General features: G+C 44.3%; 1 protein-coding gene across 1 annotated transcript in view; it reads right to left on the bottom strand.

Moving 5' to 3' along the window:
- The window catches only part of LOC137525207 (clustered mitochondria protein homolog), a 139,219-nt gene that overhangs the window by 80,528 nt on the left and 40,048 nt on the right, over positions 1–18,643 (bottom strand). The window contains exons 7-9 of the mRNA XM_068246198.1: positions 18,422–18,593; positions 6,322–6,465; positions 5,162–5,316 (exon numbers count right to left, since the gene is read on the bottom strand). Of these exons, the coding sequence (XP_068102299.1) occupies positions 5,162–5,316; positions 6,322–6,465; positions 18,422–18,593 (471 nt within the window). The remainder of the gene's footprint in view (positions 1–5,161; positions 5,317–6,321; positions 6,466–18,421; positions 18,594–18,643) is intronic.

Raw genomic sequence — 18,643 nt, 5'->3', positions numbered from 1 at the left:
AATAACTTTACCGGTTCTTTGCCCAGCTTGGCGTTCCGGAGTTGTCCGCCGGTAGAGCTTCTCGGTCGAATAGCTTTTCAGGACTACAACTCCCTGAGTAGTTCAGAGGCCGGGTGCATTGCTACTGTGCATGAACTCATCTTCGGAATTACTCCAGGATGTGAGCAGTTCTGCAGAGCTGCTTGGTCAAACAGGTTTACTGGCTGACAGCGCTGGAATGAAAGGCTGGGCAGAGAACCAGGTAGGCTCTATATGATCCAGAGCCTTCCCTCTATTCAGGTAAGTATCAAACCTGAAATTAGTTTTCTCACTTCAGATTTGCTTTAACATGCTTTGCTACTATGATCTTCTCATATAGCTCTGTTTTGATTTTTTTTTATGCATTTTCTGTGTGGCAAGCATCATGATACCAAACAGCAAAGTGACTTCTTCTCTCCATTCAAACGGGTTCAATGAGTGATTCTAATTAAAGAAATCAGCTAGCTTGAAAAATCACTGTAATCCAGTTATTTAAAGGACACCTGATGTGAGAAGGAAATGGAGGCTGCCATATTTATTTCCTTTTAAATAACACCAGTTGCCTGGCAGTCCTGCTGATCTTTCATGTATCAGTAGTTTCTAAATCACACACCTGAAACTAGAATGCGGCGAATCCAGACAAACTTCAGTCGAACATCTGTTTTGAATTCTTGTTTAGGGTCTATGCCTAAGGCCTCATACACACATCAGACCATAGTCTTTTGAAAATGAAAGATCACAGACCAAATTTACTCCATTCCATGTAGTATGAGAGCCATACTCTACACAGTCTTTTCTATGGAGCTGAACTCCACATCAGAAAAAAATCATTGCAAGATGCTGCACACACAGATGCTGTACAGACACAAAAGATCAGTATCTGCAAAAGATCTGTTCCTGCCAAAAATCCATTCCTGCAAATCGCAATGATAGTCTATGAGATCTGCAGATCATCATACACACATGATTTAACTGACATTCATCTGCAGATCAGATCCACCAGGATGGATTTTCAGATCTGCGGATGATTGCTTGATCTGCAGATGAATGTCAGTTAAATCATGTGTGTATGATGATCTGCAGATCTCATAGACTATCATTGCGATTTGCAGGAATGGATTTTTGGCAGGAACAGATCTTTTGCAGATACTGATCTTTTGTGTCTGTACAGTATCTGTGTGTGCAGCATCTTGCAAAGATTTTTTTCTGATGTGGAGTTCAGCTCCATAGAAAAGACTGTGTAGAGTATGGCTCTCATACTACATGAAGGGTGGTAAGATTGGTCTGTGATCTTTCATTTTCCAAAGACTATAGTCTGATGTGTGTATGAGCCTTAAGAGTATTAGAGGCAGAGGATCAGCAGGGTAGCCAGGCAATGTGTACTGTTTAAAAGGACATACGTATGTCAGGCTTTATTTCCCTCTAACTTCAGGTGTCCTTTAAGTTTTGTAAGGCTAGCAACAAATGTGTGCAAGCCAATTTAGAATATCTCTATAGAAAAGCATAATATAAAAGGCAAAATTAAATTATAGTACCAACATGCTTCACCATGCTATTGTCCTGCCTTTTATATGACTGATCTACACACCGTATGTGACTGGCACAGCCATTAAGCTTCCTAATTGGCATAATTACATACCGTATATCCTTGAGTACAAGCCGAGATTTTGGGTCAAAAAAAGTGGCCCAAAAGTGGGGGTCTCGGTTTATACTCGAGTCACTTCATCTCCCCAACCCCCCCTCCCCCCCCCCCCCCGGCCAGTATGTGCTGTATAATGTTGTGGCTATATAGCATGTCAGTGCCTCATTTACCAGCATGTCAGCAGCTGCGGCTCCCCCGCGCGTCTTTTACCCCCCTTGCTGGAGCAATGCGGCCCGGGCTGGCATAGCGCCAGTGCACGGCATTCATTCACAGGACCAGGCTGCCTGAAGGAGTCTCATGTCTATGACACCCTCTAGTGGCGCCTTTAACTGCGTGCGCCGCTGCAGGACGTCATAGAGCTGAGACTCCTTCGGGCAGCGTGGTCCTGTAAATGAATGCCGTGCATCGGCGCTATGCCAGCCCGGACCACATCGATCCAGCGGGGAGGTAAGAGACGCGCGGGGGAGTAAAAGATGCGGGGGGTAGCCGCAGCCGCTGACATGCTGGTAAATGAGCCAGTGACATGCTATATAGCCGCAACATTATTCAGCATTATACAGGCGGGGGACAAATGCAGACGACTCGGAGTAGGTGCTAGGATGCTAGTAAATTGTAGGAGCACAATGACTCTACCCATTTATGGCAGGGGACACAGGCGGGGGTCGAGCAGGCACTGGGGGCACATATGTTATGCATGCTGACATATGTGTACATGATTTACCTGCACCATAATACCACCAGCATATGGTGTAGGGGGCACATATGTCATGCATGCTGGTATATACATGATTCACCTCCACCACAATACCACCAGCATATGGTGTATGGGGCACATATGTCATGCATGCTGGTATATACATGATTCACCTGCACCATAATACCACCAGCATATGGTGTATGGGGCACATATGTCATGCATGCTGGTATATACATGATTCACCTCCACCACAATACCACCAGCATATGGTGGAAAGGGGCACATATGTCATTAGCAATAAAAAGTTTACATTCATTCTGTAAACCTATTTCTTGCTATATGCTTATGATTTTGTTCTGCTTTTCCTGTGTATGGTTGTGTTCGGTCAAGGATGTGAGTGGTGTTGTGGCATTTCCTACCCCCGGCTTATACTCGGGACAGGCATTTTTTCTCCCTTTTTTTTTAGGTAAAAGTTGGGGGGTCGGCTTATACTTGGGTCGGCTTATACTCAAGTATATACGGTAGTTAGTTTGGTTGAAAAACAAAACAAAACACCATCCTGAACCAGCACATATCCCAGTTGATCCAGGGGAAGGCAAAAAAAACATATAAAGCCTGGGCCAATTAGCCTAAAAAAAGGGAAATTTTCTTCCCGACTCCAGATGGCAGTTAGATAAATCCCTGGATCAACTCTCCCAAGAAATACCTGGTAATTATAGCCGTGGATGCCCTTCAATTGAAGGAAAGCATTTAAGCCCTCTTTAAATGCACATATATAAATAGAGAGGACAAGTAGTGACCCAAATACCCTGTATTCCCTTGCAATATCAATACTTCCCATCAGAGACCTCCTCAGATGCTTAACTCCATTCTCTATTGCCAACACCGAAAAAAAATAATATGAGCTCTTTGCTTTACTTGATAACATATCAACTACATGCAGATGGACGTGGGACAATTGACTTTTCAGGAGGCATAAACTCATACGGACATAAACAATTTCTAGGTTTTGACAGAAAAGCAGGATTTGTTGTCCATTAAAATAACATCTCCTTGATTATAATGTAAACATTGTTAATGTTTTAAAGGACCATTATCATGAAAAAAAAAGTAAAATTTAAAATACGTGTAAACACATACAAATTTGAAGTAAAATGAGCCATTAATTACTTTTCTCATATCTTGCTGTCCCTGACAGTAGGTAGTAGAATTTGACAGAACTGACAGGTTTTGGGCAAGTCCATCTCTTAATGGGGGATTCTCAACAGGGCCTTTATTCTTTGTAAATACACTCTCTGGAAAGGATTTATACAAAGATGCTGGTCAGCCTCCGTGCTTGCTGCACACTTTTTTGGCAGTTGGACTGAGCAATTGCCAATCACCAAGTGGTTTTGAAAATAATAAAAACCTTGAGAATCTCCCATGAGGAGATGGGCTATCCCAAACCTGTCAGTTCTGTCAGATTACTATCACCTACTGTAAGTGAAAGCGACAGAAGATAAAATTAATTTATGGGCCATTTTACTCTGGAAGAAATGTACTTCATATTTGTATGAGTTAAGGTATTTAAAACTAGTGACCTAAGCCGTTTAAAAACGAGCTCTAGGTCTGTGCGACAAGCACACCCGCCCACCGCACGTGCACAGACGCTTTCCCGCTCAGCCTGTCCTGCGTCCTGTCCCAATGGCTGTTAGTACAGGACATGCGCAGTGTCGCAAAAGCAATGACACAGGGACAGAACGCAGGGACACTTGTATATTATTAGGTAGGATGTTATGATCTTTGTGATAGTGGTCCTTTAAATCAATACTACAACTGGAAATTAATGTTTTTTTTAATGGACTACCTGCTGTACATAGCTGTAAACAGAGGTGCTCTGCTTGCTATAACTGAATTGCTGTTGTTTATCCCCTGCTTATTGCCTGAAGAAGTGGGCTGTGCCCGTGAAACGCGTTGCATCTTTGGGGTATTTTCAATAAATGTGTATATCTATATATTTACAGTCCTTGGTGTCTGCTTTAACGGAGGCGAGTCCACCACTTCCTTCCAGCAATTTTTTTAAACTTTTATGTACTTTTATCCTTCTGGCACCTCTGTTCACCTACCAATATATTTGAGTCCACACCAGGTGGAGGGGTGATCTACCCCCTTTCTTCCTATCTACAGAGAGCGACTTCTTAATCCTGAGTGAGGACAGGTCTAATCTTCTCACCTGCCTAATGAATGGTTACCTAGGTGGTAACCCGTGTTTGTGAGTCTTACCATCTCACGGTTTCATTTATCCAATCAATTTTGACATACTACACCATATTGGGCTCTCGATTTCTCTTCAACTATAGCTGTAAACAGGATCATTATCAGCAACAATTAGTCCTGTGTTCCAATGAAATGTTGTGCTTCCAAATACATGTTTAACATCCTAAAGGTTAATTATCTTTAAAAAAAAAACCTTTTGTAATTATTTTTGCACAGGTGGTGAGGTGTACTTCCAGGGATGAACTGGGACCTATATGTATGCCAGAAAGAAAGTGTATGTACAGTGATGGGAGTGTAGGGAGCGTGGGCAGAGTGGTATATGAGTGAGGCTCCACAGCTTTGTACTGCAATGAGTCATACAAAGCTTGAGGCAATGACATCAGATATTAAAATAGACTGGAAAACTGTGTTTATAAGATGAACGATCAACGTCAGGTAGATATCAATGGTTTGACCACATTTACCAGTGTAGGCCTACATTAATGTCTGTATAGATTTGCATTGTATTATCACAATAATGAAGTAGACTTGTTCATGGTGACATATACCTTACTGTCTGAGGTGAGAGGCTGCAGTGGTTGGAAAGGGCGCTCTGTGCTACCAGGAAGAATATATTCTGGTGGAGAACAATCAATGGCGTCATATGCTTGTTCTGTGGAGGGGCGCTTCTTCTTCTTCCCATTGTTGTCATGCGAGGAGGAATCTAGAAAGGAGGACATCAACACTTTCTCCATGGCTAGATAACTGGAAGCTCATGCAGAGGCACCAAAAACCTGACTTATGAAATGTGTCATTCTCATACACACTCTGTGAGTTGCAGCATTCTTGAGCACACTTATTTCAACAGCTTAGGGGATGACTCTAATCCTTGACAGAGCTTCAGTCTTATTGATTGATTGAAGTACTTATTAAAACTTACATGGTACATTTTTCTTAATACAAATTTTTAATACAGAGCAGCGAAGGCTCATTGAGTCAGCTTCTGGAGGAGGGTTCCCATATTATCAAAGTAGCCATGCCTTCTGCTATCACCTCTGGGAAAAGACTCCAGGCTCGTGACACATACAATCTCACTGGTAAGTGACTGCAAGGCCACTCCCCCCACCCCACTCCCCCAAGCAGCAAAGAATCCAATTGGTAAGTGCATGAACTAATAGAAATACCAATGGATAATTCAAAACATGGTAATACTGGGGTTCTTCCTATAGCTGCATTAGAAGAGTATAGGAAGCCCTAGCATAAAGCATCTTTAAATCTGCTAAATTTCCAATTTGTCCTTTGATCTCTTGAGGAGGATTCTAATTGGTTCAATCAATAGGCCAATAGGAGCCCCCAGGACCTAATTCCATACCCAAAGGGTATATATCCTCACCTCCCCAAGCACGAGGTGGGGATGAGCAGCTTGTTATTGGTATGGACTAAGGGGCCTTGCCAGGGAGAGGAAATATTTCTATCCCTCTCTTGCAGAGTTCCCCCATGTCATGGACCATACAGACTGGTATTGTTCAGGAGAAGGTGCACAACAGTGTTTAGCCCAGCCATTGTGACAATACCAGCTTACAAAGGGAAGAAGTGCTATTCATTATTAATACAATGAAAAGAACAAATTACGTAATGAGTCATGCGTGGGGCTGAAGAGTGGCATCTCTAAAATTCATCATGTATGATTGGAGCATATCTATATACAACCACTTCATTCAGTTTTTACCTCCAATATCACCCTCAGAAATGCTGTTCAGGAAGGACAAAGAGTTGCAGTCTACTCCATTATAAGCATCTGTTAGATCCAAACTTTTCAGCAAATCACGGAAGTGACGTATGTGAATTCGAGCTTCTCTGATGGTGTATGGTTCTAAAAAACAAGCAAGCAAAAGCACAGTAACATACAGCACTTGTGAAAGACAAAAATGCACCATTTCCTGGAGACACTCCTCCCTGTTCCTTGTTTATACTGGATAATGCCCCCGCCTTCCAGCTCCATGGTGCTAGGTTTGATTTCATCTCTTGACGCTATCTGAATGAAGATTGTATGTTCCCCTGGTGTCTGTGTCAGTTACCTTCAAGTGCTCTCTTTTCCAAGTAAATTCCAGAATGTCCTGATAATTTGCAGAACAGTGCATGCAATTTTTGTTTCAGATAAATCAACTAAAGATGCGGAGTTGTGTGAAAATATTTTTGCATGGGTTTGTGAAAAAAAAGCTTGCAGAAATTAATGTGTAATCAAACATCAGAGATCTGTTTCTTGGTCAATCTGCCCATACATCGTCTGATGTATGGCACCTTTAGCCATAGACCCTGAACAAGCATGCTGATCAGGTGTTTCTGACTAAAGTCTGCCTGGATTATCCACCTGCTTGTTTAAGGTTTGTGATTCAAACACTACTGCAACCAAAGAGTTTAGCAGGACTACCAGGCATCCGGCATTGTTTAAAGCAGTACGGTAGTCCTCAACCTTTTCAGCGCATGTACCCCTTTGTGGGTCATCCCTGAGCCAATGTACTATAATATATATATATAATTATATACACAGAGCGGCTGCAGCACACAGCAGGGAAGCAGTGACAGGGGCTCTTGGTTACGCTGTAACGCGTTTTAAGCTCACCAACTGCGCCAAAGTGTCCCCAATCTGGTGAGTCCTACTCTAACCAGGTCAACTAAATGGGAGAAAGGAAATTAAAAACCCCTCACCTTTTTAATTTCCTTTCTCCCATTTAGTTGACCATTGGGCTTTTGGCATGGTTCCCACTAGAACGCTGATAAAAAAAAACTAGCATAGTAGGACTCTCCAGATTGGGGACACTTTGGCGCAGTTGGTGAACTTAAACGAGTTAAAGCGTAACAAGGGCCCCTGTCACTGCTTTCCTGTTGTGTGCTGCAGCCCCTCTGTATTTATATACTTCTTATGGAGATTGGGGTTCTCCAGTGCTGCGTGCATGCTTTGCATAGTATTGTTGCATATAATTTGGTTTGTGCTGCTATTCCCCGGTATAAATATATATATATATATATATATATATATATATATATATATATATATATATATCACACTAAAAATACACGGAGTAAGTCAGAAATACACATAATTGGCAAAATTTTACCCCAAAACTACTCATAATTAGACAGTGGTTTCTCCCAAAATACTAATTTGGCTACATTTCCCCCTAAAAAATACACAAACAGTAATGTGGCAGCATTTCCCCACCCCAAACATACACATGACACACCATTTTCCAGAAATGTGGCAGTGTTTACCCCCCAAAAAACATAATGTGACACGGTTTCCCTGAAATACATGTATTTAGGCAGTGTTTTTCCAATACACATAATGTGGCAGCTTCCCCCCTATAAAATAAGCATAATGTGGCAATATGGGCGCAGCCTTAGGCATCCGTATAAATATTGGCAAATGTGGGATACTCCTGTGGCATCTCTGGTGCCCAAATTTCCCGGAGATGCCAGAAAAATAGTAGATATTTGTAGGCATCCACATTTCCTTCCTTTGCCAAACCCCCTCCCCACAAACATACACTGCGTTTGCCAGCCTTCAGCCCACATTAGTCTTAGAGTCAGCCGCCTCCCCCCACCCAGGTATTCATCTCCGTCTGCTGCATTTGTCAGCCAGAGAGCCCCTCCTAGTATACATTTCCACACATTGCATTAGTCAGCCCGTCAGCCAAAGACCCCCCCCCCCCAAGCATATGTTGCATCTTATTGGAGGAGCAGGTCTTGGGCAGAGTGCAGCTGCGACCGGGGATACATGCAATCATCTCTACAGGAGAGAGCACACAAGCAGGACTTCAGAGACATGCAGGATATCAGTGTCATCACATAAACCACCAGTACGGTGGTCACGTAATTACCAACGTCGGGCAGCTATGGAAACCGAAGACGCCCAAAAAGGAGTCAGAACACCGGCATCTCCTGCCCTTGCTGAATGGCGATGTAACTTCAGTTTACGCTCACTCAGCTCTGCATTCTCCTCTCCTCCTTTTGTGCCCTCTTGTCCCTCCCACAAAGCCCTTAGGGTGGTGACCAGCCCGCATCAAGAAACAGGCCTGCTCACTGACAAACCTGGGGGCGAGATCCGCCATTTTGTCTGCAGCCCCTGGGGGACCCTCAGACAGTTGCCAATGTATGCTCAGGGGTCCACGGAACCCCAGGTTGAGAACCACGAGTTTAAAGGAAACCTGAAGTAAGAGGGATAGGGAGGTTGCAATATTTATTTCTTTTTGAACAGTACCAGTTGCCTGGCAATCCTTCTAATCCTGTGCCTCTAATACTTTAAGGCTATATTCACTGTGGTCCGTTGCATAACGCGTTATAATGAGTGTGAACTGCAATGCAGTCTGGACATAGAATTTAACACAAAGCCTGCATGAAGCAAGTTAGAATAATGTGAGCTATTACAACGCAGTACTGTGAACAGGTCCATAGAAATGAATAGGCAGTGAGTTGACATGCAGACATATTCTGCAATGCAACTAAGTACTGTGAAATAGCCCTTAGCCATAGACCCTGAACAAGCATGCAGGTGTTTCTGACACAAATCAAGACAATATCATCTGCATGCTTGTTTCAGCTGTGTGATTCAGACACTAATGCTGCCAAAGAGATGAGCAGGGCTGCCAGGCAACTGGTAATGTTTAACCACTTCCCGACCGACTAACGCACAGAGGCGGCCGGGAAGCGGACCCCGCAAGGACCAGCTCATGCCCAAAGGCGGCGGTCCTTGTAGGGGCATGGGCGGAGCGATCGCGTCATCCGTGATGCGATCCTCCGCCGGCGCCTCTCTCCGCTCACCCGCCGCAACATCCTGCCGGCCATACGGAAGCGCCGGCGGGATGTTAACCCGACGATTGCCGCATACAAAGTGTATAATACACTTTGTAATGTTTACACAGTGTATTATACAGGCTGCCTCCTGCCCTGGTGGTCCCAGTGTCCGAGGGACCACCAGGGCAGGCTGCAGCCACCCTATGTCGCACCCAAGCACACTGATTTCTCCCCCCCCTGCCCCAGATCGCCCACAGCACCCCTCAGACTCCCCCCCCCCCCTGCCCACCCCCCAGACCCCTGTTTGCACCCAATCACCCCCCTAATCACCCATCAATCACTCCCTGTCACTATCTGTCAACGCTATTTTTTTTTATCCCCCCCCTGCCCCCTCCTGATCACCCCCCACCCCTCAGATTCTCCCCAGACCCCCCCTGTGTACTGTATGCATCTATCCCCCCTGATCACCTGTCAATCACCCATCAATCACCCCTGTCACTGCCACCCATCAATCAGCCCCTAACCTGCCCCTTGCGGGCAATCTGATCACCCACCCACACCAATAAAACGCCCGCAGATCCGACATCAGATCACCACCCAAACGCAGTGTTTACATCTATTCTCTCCTCTAAACACCCACTAATTACCCATCAATCACCCATAAATCACCACCTGTCACTGTTACCCATCAGATCAGACCCTAATCTGCCCCTTGCGGGCACCCAATCACCCGCCTACACGCTCAGATTGCCCTCAGACCCCCCCTTATCAATTCGCCAGTGCAATATCTGTGCTTCCCTGTAATAACCCACTGATCACCTGTCAATCGCCTGTCAATCACCCATCAATCACACCCTGTCACTGCCACCCATCAATTACCCCCTGTCACTGTCACCCATCAATCAGCCCCTAACCTGCCCCTTGCGGGCAATCTGATCACCCACCCACACCAATAGATCGCCCGCAGATCCGACATCAGATCACCTCCCAAGTGCAGTGTATACATCTGTTCTCTCCTCCAAACACCCACTAATTACCCATCAATCACCCCCTGTCACTGCTACCAATCAGATTAGACCCCTATCTGCCCCTAGGGTACTCAATCACCCGCCCATACCCTCAGAACGCCCTCAGACCCCAGCCCTGATCACCTCGCCAGTGCATTGCTTGCATCTATTCCCCCCTCTAATCACACCTTGAGACACCCATCAATCACCTCCTGTCACCCCCTAGCACACCTACCCATCAGATCAGGCCCTAATTTGCCCCGTGTGGGCTCCTGATCACTCGGCCAAACCCTCAGATCCCCCTCAGACCCCCTTCCGATCACCTCCCCAGTGCATTGATTGCATCTATTTTCCCCTCTAACCACCCCCTGAGACACCCATCAATCACCTCCTGTCACCCCCTAGCACTCCTATCCATCAGATCAGGCCCAATACAACCTGTCATCTAAAAGGCCACCCTGCTTATGACCGGTTCCACAAAATTCGCCCCCTCATAGACCACCTGTCATCAAAATTTTCAGATGCTTATACCCCTGAACAGTCATTTTGAGACATTTGGTTTCCAGACTACTCACGGTTTTGGGCCCGTAAAATGCCAGGGCGGTATAGGAACCCCACAAACTGACCCCATTTTAGAAAAAAGACACCCCAAGGTATTCTGTTAGGTGAATGATGAGTTCATAGAAGATTTTATTTTTTGTCAAAAGTTAGCGGAAATTGTTTTTTTTTTTTTTCACGTGTCATTTTTCACTAACTTGTGACAAAAAATAAAATCTTCTATGAACTCGCCATACACCTAACGGAATACCTTGGGGTGTCTTCTTTCTAAAATGGGGTCACTTGTGGGGTTCCTATACTGCCCTGGCATTTTAAGGGCCCTAAACCGTGAGGAGTAGTCTAGAAAACAAATGCCTCAAAATGACCTGTGATTAGGACGTTGGGCCCCTTAGCGCACCTAGGCTGCAAAAAAGTGTCACACATGTGGTATCGCCATACTCAGGAGAAGTAGTATAATGTGTTTTGGGGTGTATTTTTACACATACCCATGCTGGGTGGGAGAAATATCTCTGTAAATGACAATTGTTTGATTTTTTTTACACACAATTGTCCATTTACAGAGTTATTTCTCCCACCCAGCATGGGTATGTGTAAAAATACACCCCAAAACACATTGTACTACTTCTCCCGAGTACGGCGATACCACATGTGTGGCACTTTTTTGCACCCTAACTGCGCTAAGGGGCCCAAAGTCCAATGAGTACCTTTAGGATTTCACAGGTCATTTTGAGAAATTTTGTTTCAAGACTACTCCTCACGGTTTAGGGCCCCTAAAATGCCAGGACAGTATAGGAACCCCACAAATGACTCCATTTTAGAAAGAAGACACCCCAAGGTATTCCGTTAGTAGTACGGTGAGTTCATAGAAGATTTTATTTTTTGTCACAAGTTAGCGGAAATTGATTTTTATTGTTTTTTTTCACAAAGTGTCATTTTCCGCTAACTTGTGACAAAAAATAAAATCTTCTATGAACTCACCGTACTACTAACGGAATACCTTGGGGTGTGTTCTTTCTAAAATGGGGTCATTTGTGGGGTTCCTATACTGTCCTGGCATTTTAGGGGCCCTAAACCGTGAGGAGTAGTCTTGAAACGAAATTTCTCAAAATGACCTGTGAAATCCTAAAGGTACTCATTGGACTTTGGGCCCCTTAGCGCAGTTAGGGTGCAAAAAAGTGCCACACATGTGGTATCGCCGTACTCAGGAGAAGTAGTATAATGTGTTTTGGGGTGTATTTTTACACATACCCATGCTGAGTGGGAGAAAGATCTCTGTAAATGGACAATTGTGTGTAAAATCTCATTTACAGAGATATTTCTCCCACCCAGCATCGGTATGTGTAAAAATACACCCCAAAACACATTATACTACTTCTCCTGAGTACGGCAATACCACATGTGTGGCACTTTTTTGCAGCCTAACTGCGCTAAGGGGCCCAAAGTCCAATGAGCACCTTTAGGCTTTACAGGGGTGCTTACAAATTAGCACCCTGCAAAATGCGAGGACAGTAAACACACCCCACAAATGACCCCATTTTGGAAAGTAGACACTTCAAGGTATTCAGAGAGGGGCATGGTGAGTCCGTGGAAGATTTCATTTTTTTTGTCGCAAGTTAGAAGAAATGGAAACTTTTTTTTTTGTCACAAAGTGTCATTTTCCGCTTACTTGTGACAAAAATTAATATCTTCTATGAACTCACTATGCCTCTCAGTGAATACTTTGGGATGTCTTCTTTCCAAAATGGGGTCATTTGGGGGGTATTTATACTATCCTGGAATTCTAGCCCCTCATGAAACATGTCAGGTGGTCAGAAAAGTCATAGATGCTTGAAAATGGGAAAATTCACTTTTTGCACCATAGTTTGTAAACGCTATAACTTTTACTCAAACCAATAAATATACACTGAATGGGGTTTTTTTTAATCAAAAACATGTTTGTCCACATTTTTCGCGCTGCATGTATACAGAAATTTTACTTTATTTGAAAAATGTCAGCACAGAAAGTTAAAAAAAAATCATTTTTTTGCCAAAATTCATGTCTTTTTTGATGAATATAATAAAAAGTAAAAAATCGCAGGAGCAATCAAATAGCACCAAAAGAAAGCTTTATTAGTGACAAGAAAAGGAGCCAAAATTCATTTAGGTGGTAGGTTGTATGAGCGAGCAATAAACCGTGAAAGCTGCAGTGGTCTGAATGGAAAAAAAGTGCTGGTCCTTAAGGGGGGGTAAAGCCCACGGTCCTCAAGTGGTTAAAAGGAAATAAAAATGTCAGCCTACAAATCCCTCACACTTAATTTGTTCTTTAACCACTTGATGACCCAGCCTTTACCCCCCCCTTAAGGACCAGCACTGTATTTGCTGATCTGTGTTGGGTCGGCTCTACAGCCCCCAGCACAGATCAAACACCAGGCAGAGCGACCAGATCGCCCCCCTTTTTTCCCCACTAGGGGGATGATGTGCTGGGGGGGTCTGATCGCTCCTGCCTGCGTGTGGCTGGCGGGGGGGGGCACCTCAAAGCCCCCTCCACCGCAGGATTCTCCCTCTCCTCCCTCCCTTACCCGGAGATCCGAGGCTGCACAGGAAAGGATCTGTCCTGTGCAGCCTCTAACAGGCTCCTGCCTGTCATGTGACAGCGATCCCCGGCCGCTGATTGGCCGGGGATCGCTGATCCAGTACAACGCTGCTACTGTTAGCAGCGCTGTACAAATGTAAACAAAGCGGATTATTTCCGCTTGTGTTCACATTTAGCCTGCGAGCCGTGATCAGCGGCCCGCAGGCTATTCACGGAGCCCCCCCGCCGTGAATTGACAGGAAGCAGCCGCTCACGCGAGCGGCTGCTTCCTGATTAATTAGCCTGCAGCCGGCGACGCAGATCTGCGTCGCTGGTCCTGCAGCTGCCACTTTGCCGACGCGCGTTATGAGTGCGCGGTCGGCAAGTGGTTAAAGAGAATGGGAACCTATTCAGTAAAATAACAGCCAGATACTTACCTAAGAAGAGGGAAGGCTCAGAGTCCTAATGAGCCTCCCCTCTCCTCTCCTGGTACCCTTTCCAGCGCTGGCTCACCCGTAGCAGTATTTGACTAAATTGGTCAAATACTGCTACTTCCGCTGCCGAAGGGAGGCTTCGGCAGTCTTCGGGAATCCGAGTGCTCCCGAAGACGGGTTGTTCCAAACTGTGCACGCGCGAGCGCCCTCTATCGTGTACTCGCGCGTGCGCAGTATGGAGCCGCCTGTCTTCGGGAGGACTTGGCTCCTCAAGACTTCCGTAGTCCCCCACGGCGGGGGATTTGAATGGAGGAGCTGCCGCTGCAACGAGGGCACCGGGAGAGGAGTGAGGAGGCTCATTAGGACACAGAGCCTTCCCTCTCCTTAGGTAAGTAGCTGGCTTTTTTTTTAATGAATCGGGAACCATTGGCTTTAAAGAGGAACTGTAGCGAAAAGGGATCTAAAATAAATCAAAATTGATATTCACCATGTCATTTTTTTCATATTGTTTGATCCACGATCAGCCTGTATGTAACTACCTTTACTACTGGCAGACATGAAAAAAACAGACATCACCAACTGCCATTTTTTATAACCACACCCCCTGACAATGCAAAAGGCCACAAGGATTTTTTTTATAGCTATACATATGCACAGAGGGAGATACTGGTTGCTTGGCAGTTAGAAACAGCTGGTATTTCCCACAAGGTTCACGGACAGCAAACTGTCAAGACCTAGGTGCTGACATCACACTGTGGGAGTGGTTTTACCACAATACAGACCCCCCTCCTGATGATCTAAAAAGTGAAGATTTATCATGGGAAAAGGAGTATCTGCCAGGGGCAGTTGGCCCATGACACCAAGGGACGCATTTGCATTAGGCAGAATGGGCCCTAGAGCGGCATTTTGTCCTGCGGCTGCTGTGAAGAGGCAGGAGCAGGAGAGCGGCATCCTGTAGCAGCTAGCGGCGATGTATATCGCCGTTACCCTGCTTCCTGCCTCTTCACAGCAGCTGCAGGATGCGCTGCTGAGAGAGAGCATTATGACAAGCACGCATGGAGGAGAGGGGGCGGCGGGAACCATAATTGAGGAAGCGGTCGCCATCTCATAATAGTGTAACACGAGCACGCACTGAGGCCACTATACTAGCTATACTGGGGCACCTATACTATCTATACTGGGGTCAACTACACTAGCTAACTGTACAGGGACAACTATACTACCTATACTATCTATGCTGGGGCAACTATACTAGCTATACTGGGGCAACTGTACTATCTAACTATACAGGGGCATCTATACTAGCTATACTGGGGGGCTACTATCTATACTGGTGGCAACTATACTAGCTAACTATACAGGGGCAACTATACTAGCTAACTATACAGGGGCAACTATACTAGCTAACTATACAGGGGCAACTATACTAGCTAACTATATAGCGGCAACTATACTAGCTATACTGGGGTCAACTATACAGGGAGTGCAGAATTATTAGGCAAATTAGTATTTTGACCACATCATCCTCTTTATGCAGGTTGTCTTACTCCAAGCTGTATAGGCTCGAAAGCCTACTACCAATTAAGCATATAAGGTGATGTGCATCTTTGTAATGAGAAGGGGTGTGGTCTAATGACATCAACACCCTATATCAGGTGTGCGTAATTATTAGGCAACTTCCTTTCCTTTGGCAAAATGGGTCAATAGAAGGACTTGACAGGCTCAGAAAAGTCAAAAATAGTGAGATATCTTGCAGAGGGATGCAGCACTCTTAAAATTGCAAAGCTTCTGAAGCGTGATCATCGAACAATCAAGCGTTTCATTCAAAATAGTCAACAGGGTCGCAAGAAGCGTGTGGAAAAACCAAGGCGCAAAATAACTGCCCATGAACTGAGAAAAGTCAAGCGTGCAGCTGCCAAGATGCCACTTGCCACCAGTTTGGCCATATTTCAGAGCTGCAACATCACTGGAGTGCCCAAAAGCACAAGGTGTGCAATACTCAGAGACATGGCCAAGGTACGAAAGGCTGAAAGACGACCACCACTGAACAAGACACACAAGCTGCAACGTCAAGACTGGGCCAAGAAATATCTCAAGACTGATTTTTCTAAGGTTTTATGGACTGATGGAATGAGAGTGAGTCTTGATGGGCCAGATGGATGGGCCCGTGGCTGGATTGGTAAAGGGCAGAGAGCTCCAGTCCCACTCAGACGCCAGCAAGGTGGAGGTGGAGTACTGGTTTGGGCTGGTATCATCAAAGATGAGCTTGTGGGGCCTTTTCGAGTTGAGGATGGAGTCAAGCTCAACTCCCAGTCCTACTGCCAGTTTCTGGAAGACACCTTCTTCAAGCAGTGGTACAGGAAGAAGTCTGCATCCTTCAAGAAAAACATGATTTTCATGCAGGACAATGCTCCATCACACGCGTCCAAGTACTCCACAGCGTGGCTGGCAAGAAAGGGTATAAAAGAAGAAAAACTAATGACATGGCCTCCTTGTTCACCTGATCTGAACCCCATTGAGAACCTGTGGTCCATCATAAAATGTGAGATTTACAAGGAGGGAAAACAGTACACCTCTTTGAACAGTGTCTGGGAGGCTGTGGTTTCTGCTGCACGCAATGTTGATGGTGAACAGATCAAAACACTGACAGAATCCATGGATGGCAGGCTTTTGAGTGTCCTTGCAAAGAAAGGTGGCTATATTGGTCACTGATTTGTTTTTGAATGTCAGAAATGTATATTTGTGAATGTTGAGATGTTATATTGGTTTCACTGGTAAAAATAAATAAATAATTGAAATGGGTATATATTTGTTTTTTTTGTTAAGTTGCCTAATTAATTATGCACAGTAATAGTCACCTGCACACACAGATATCCCCCTAAAATAGCTAAAACTAAAAACAAACTAAAAACTACTTTCAAAAATATTCAGCTTTGATATTAATGAGTTTTTTGGGTTCATTGAGAACATGGTTGTTGTTCTTCAATAATACAATTATTCCTCAAAAATACAACTTGCCTAATAATTCTGCACTCCCTGTACTAGCGAACTATACAGGGGCAACTATAATAGCTATACTGGGGCAACTATACTAGCTAACTATACAGGGGCAACTATACTACCTATACTGCGGCAACTATACTATCTATAATGGGGGCAACTATACTACCTATACTGCAGCAACTATACTATTTATAATAGGGCAACTATATAACTTATACTGGGGCAACTATACAATCTATACTGGGGCAGCTATACAATCTATACTGGGGCAACTATACTAGATACCTACTGGCGAAACTATACTACCTGTACTGGGGGCAACTGTACCTGGCTACTACCCATCTACCTATACTGTGGGATGAAAATTTCCAGGTGCTGTGCAATCAAGCCAAATGGGGGGGGGGGGGGGGGGAGGGGTTATCCTCACAAGTTTGCCTCAGGCAGTAAAAGGTCTAGCCCTGGTATCAGCAAAAATGTTTAGGTATCAAGTACTACAATATGTTTTGATTTACAACTCCATTTCTGAAAAGAAAAAAAAAATGGGATGCTGCTTAAAATGTGCATACAACACAATGTGACGATTTGTAAATAATGTAAACCCTGAATTTAACTTAAAGAGACTCCGTAACAAAAATTGCATCCTGTTTTTTATCATCCTACAAGTTCCAAAAGCTATTCTAATGTGTTCTGGCTAACTGCAGCACTTTATACTATCACTGTCTCTTGTAATAAATCAACTTATCTCTCTCTTGTCAGACTTGTCAGCCTGTGTCTGGAAGGCTGCCAAGTTCTTCAGTGTTGTGGTTCTGCTATGAACTCACCTTTCCAGGCCCCTCTCTGCACACTGCCTGTGTGTTATTTAGATTAGAGCAGCTTCTCTCTTCTCGCTTATCTTTTACAAGCTGGATAAATCGTCCTCTGAGCTGGCTGGGCTTTTACATACTGAGGAATTACAAACAAGGGCAAAGCTGTTTGCAGGAAGAAAAGAGCAGCCTGAAACTTCAGTGCATGGGGGAAAGAAACACACAAATGATCTCTTGAGATTCAAAAGGAATGCTGTATACAGCCTGCTTGTGTATGGATGTATTTTCTATGTGTGGACATACTGTACATCAACTTACTTCCTGTTTTGGTAGCCATTTTGTTTGTTTATAAACAAACTTTTTAAAACTGTTTTTAACCACTTTTAATGCGGCGGGGAGCGGCGAAATTGTGACAGAGGGTAATAGGAGATGTCCCCTAACGCACTGGTATGTTTACTTTTGAGCGATTTTAACAATACAGATTCTCTTTAAAACTGTATATATGCTCAATTTTGAATTTGATGGCAGAAATATTTTTGTAAAAAATGTTGGGACATTAACATGCTTAACACTGTGCTGCCTTGCCTTTTCTTTCAATATGAAATAAAATACTAAATAATAATAATAATAATAATAATAATAATAATAATAATAATAAGGTAGCACAGGTTGCTCTTACCTTCTACCACTTTCAAAACAGAACCTTCTTTTAGTCCTGCCACAGACTTCAGCTCTGAGAAGTTGTCCAGAACGTTGCCTTCAAACTGCAGTGAAAAACATGTCCTATGGCAAGAATTTTCCTGTTCCATAAGGACCTGGATGATCTCCTGTACTAACTCTTTTGGAGACACCTATGCATGGATCACAGAAACAACAGAAAACATTATAACTTGTCAGAATT

This window comes from Hyperolius riggenbachi, chromosome 1, assembly GCF_040937935.1.
Source record: "Hyperolius riggenbachi isolate aHypRig1 chromosome 1, aHypRig1.pri, whole genome shotgun sequence".
In the NCBI taxonomy this organism is placed as follows: Eukaryota; Metazoa; Chordata; class Amphibia; order Anura; family Hyperoliidae; genus Hyperolius; species Hyperolius riggenbachi.
Note: the sequence above shows the minus strand (reverse complement) of the source record. Positions and strands in the feature narration are given on the sequence as shown.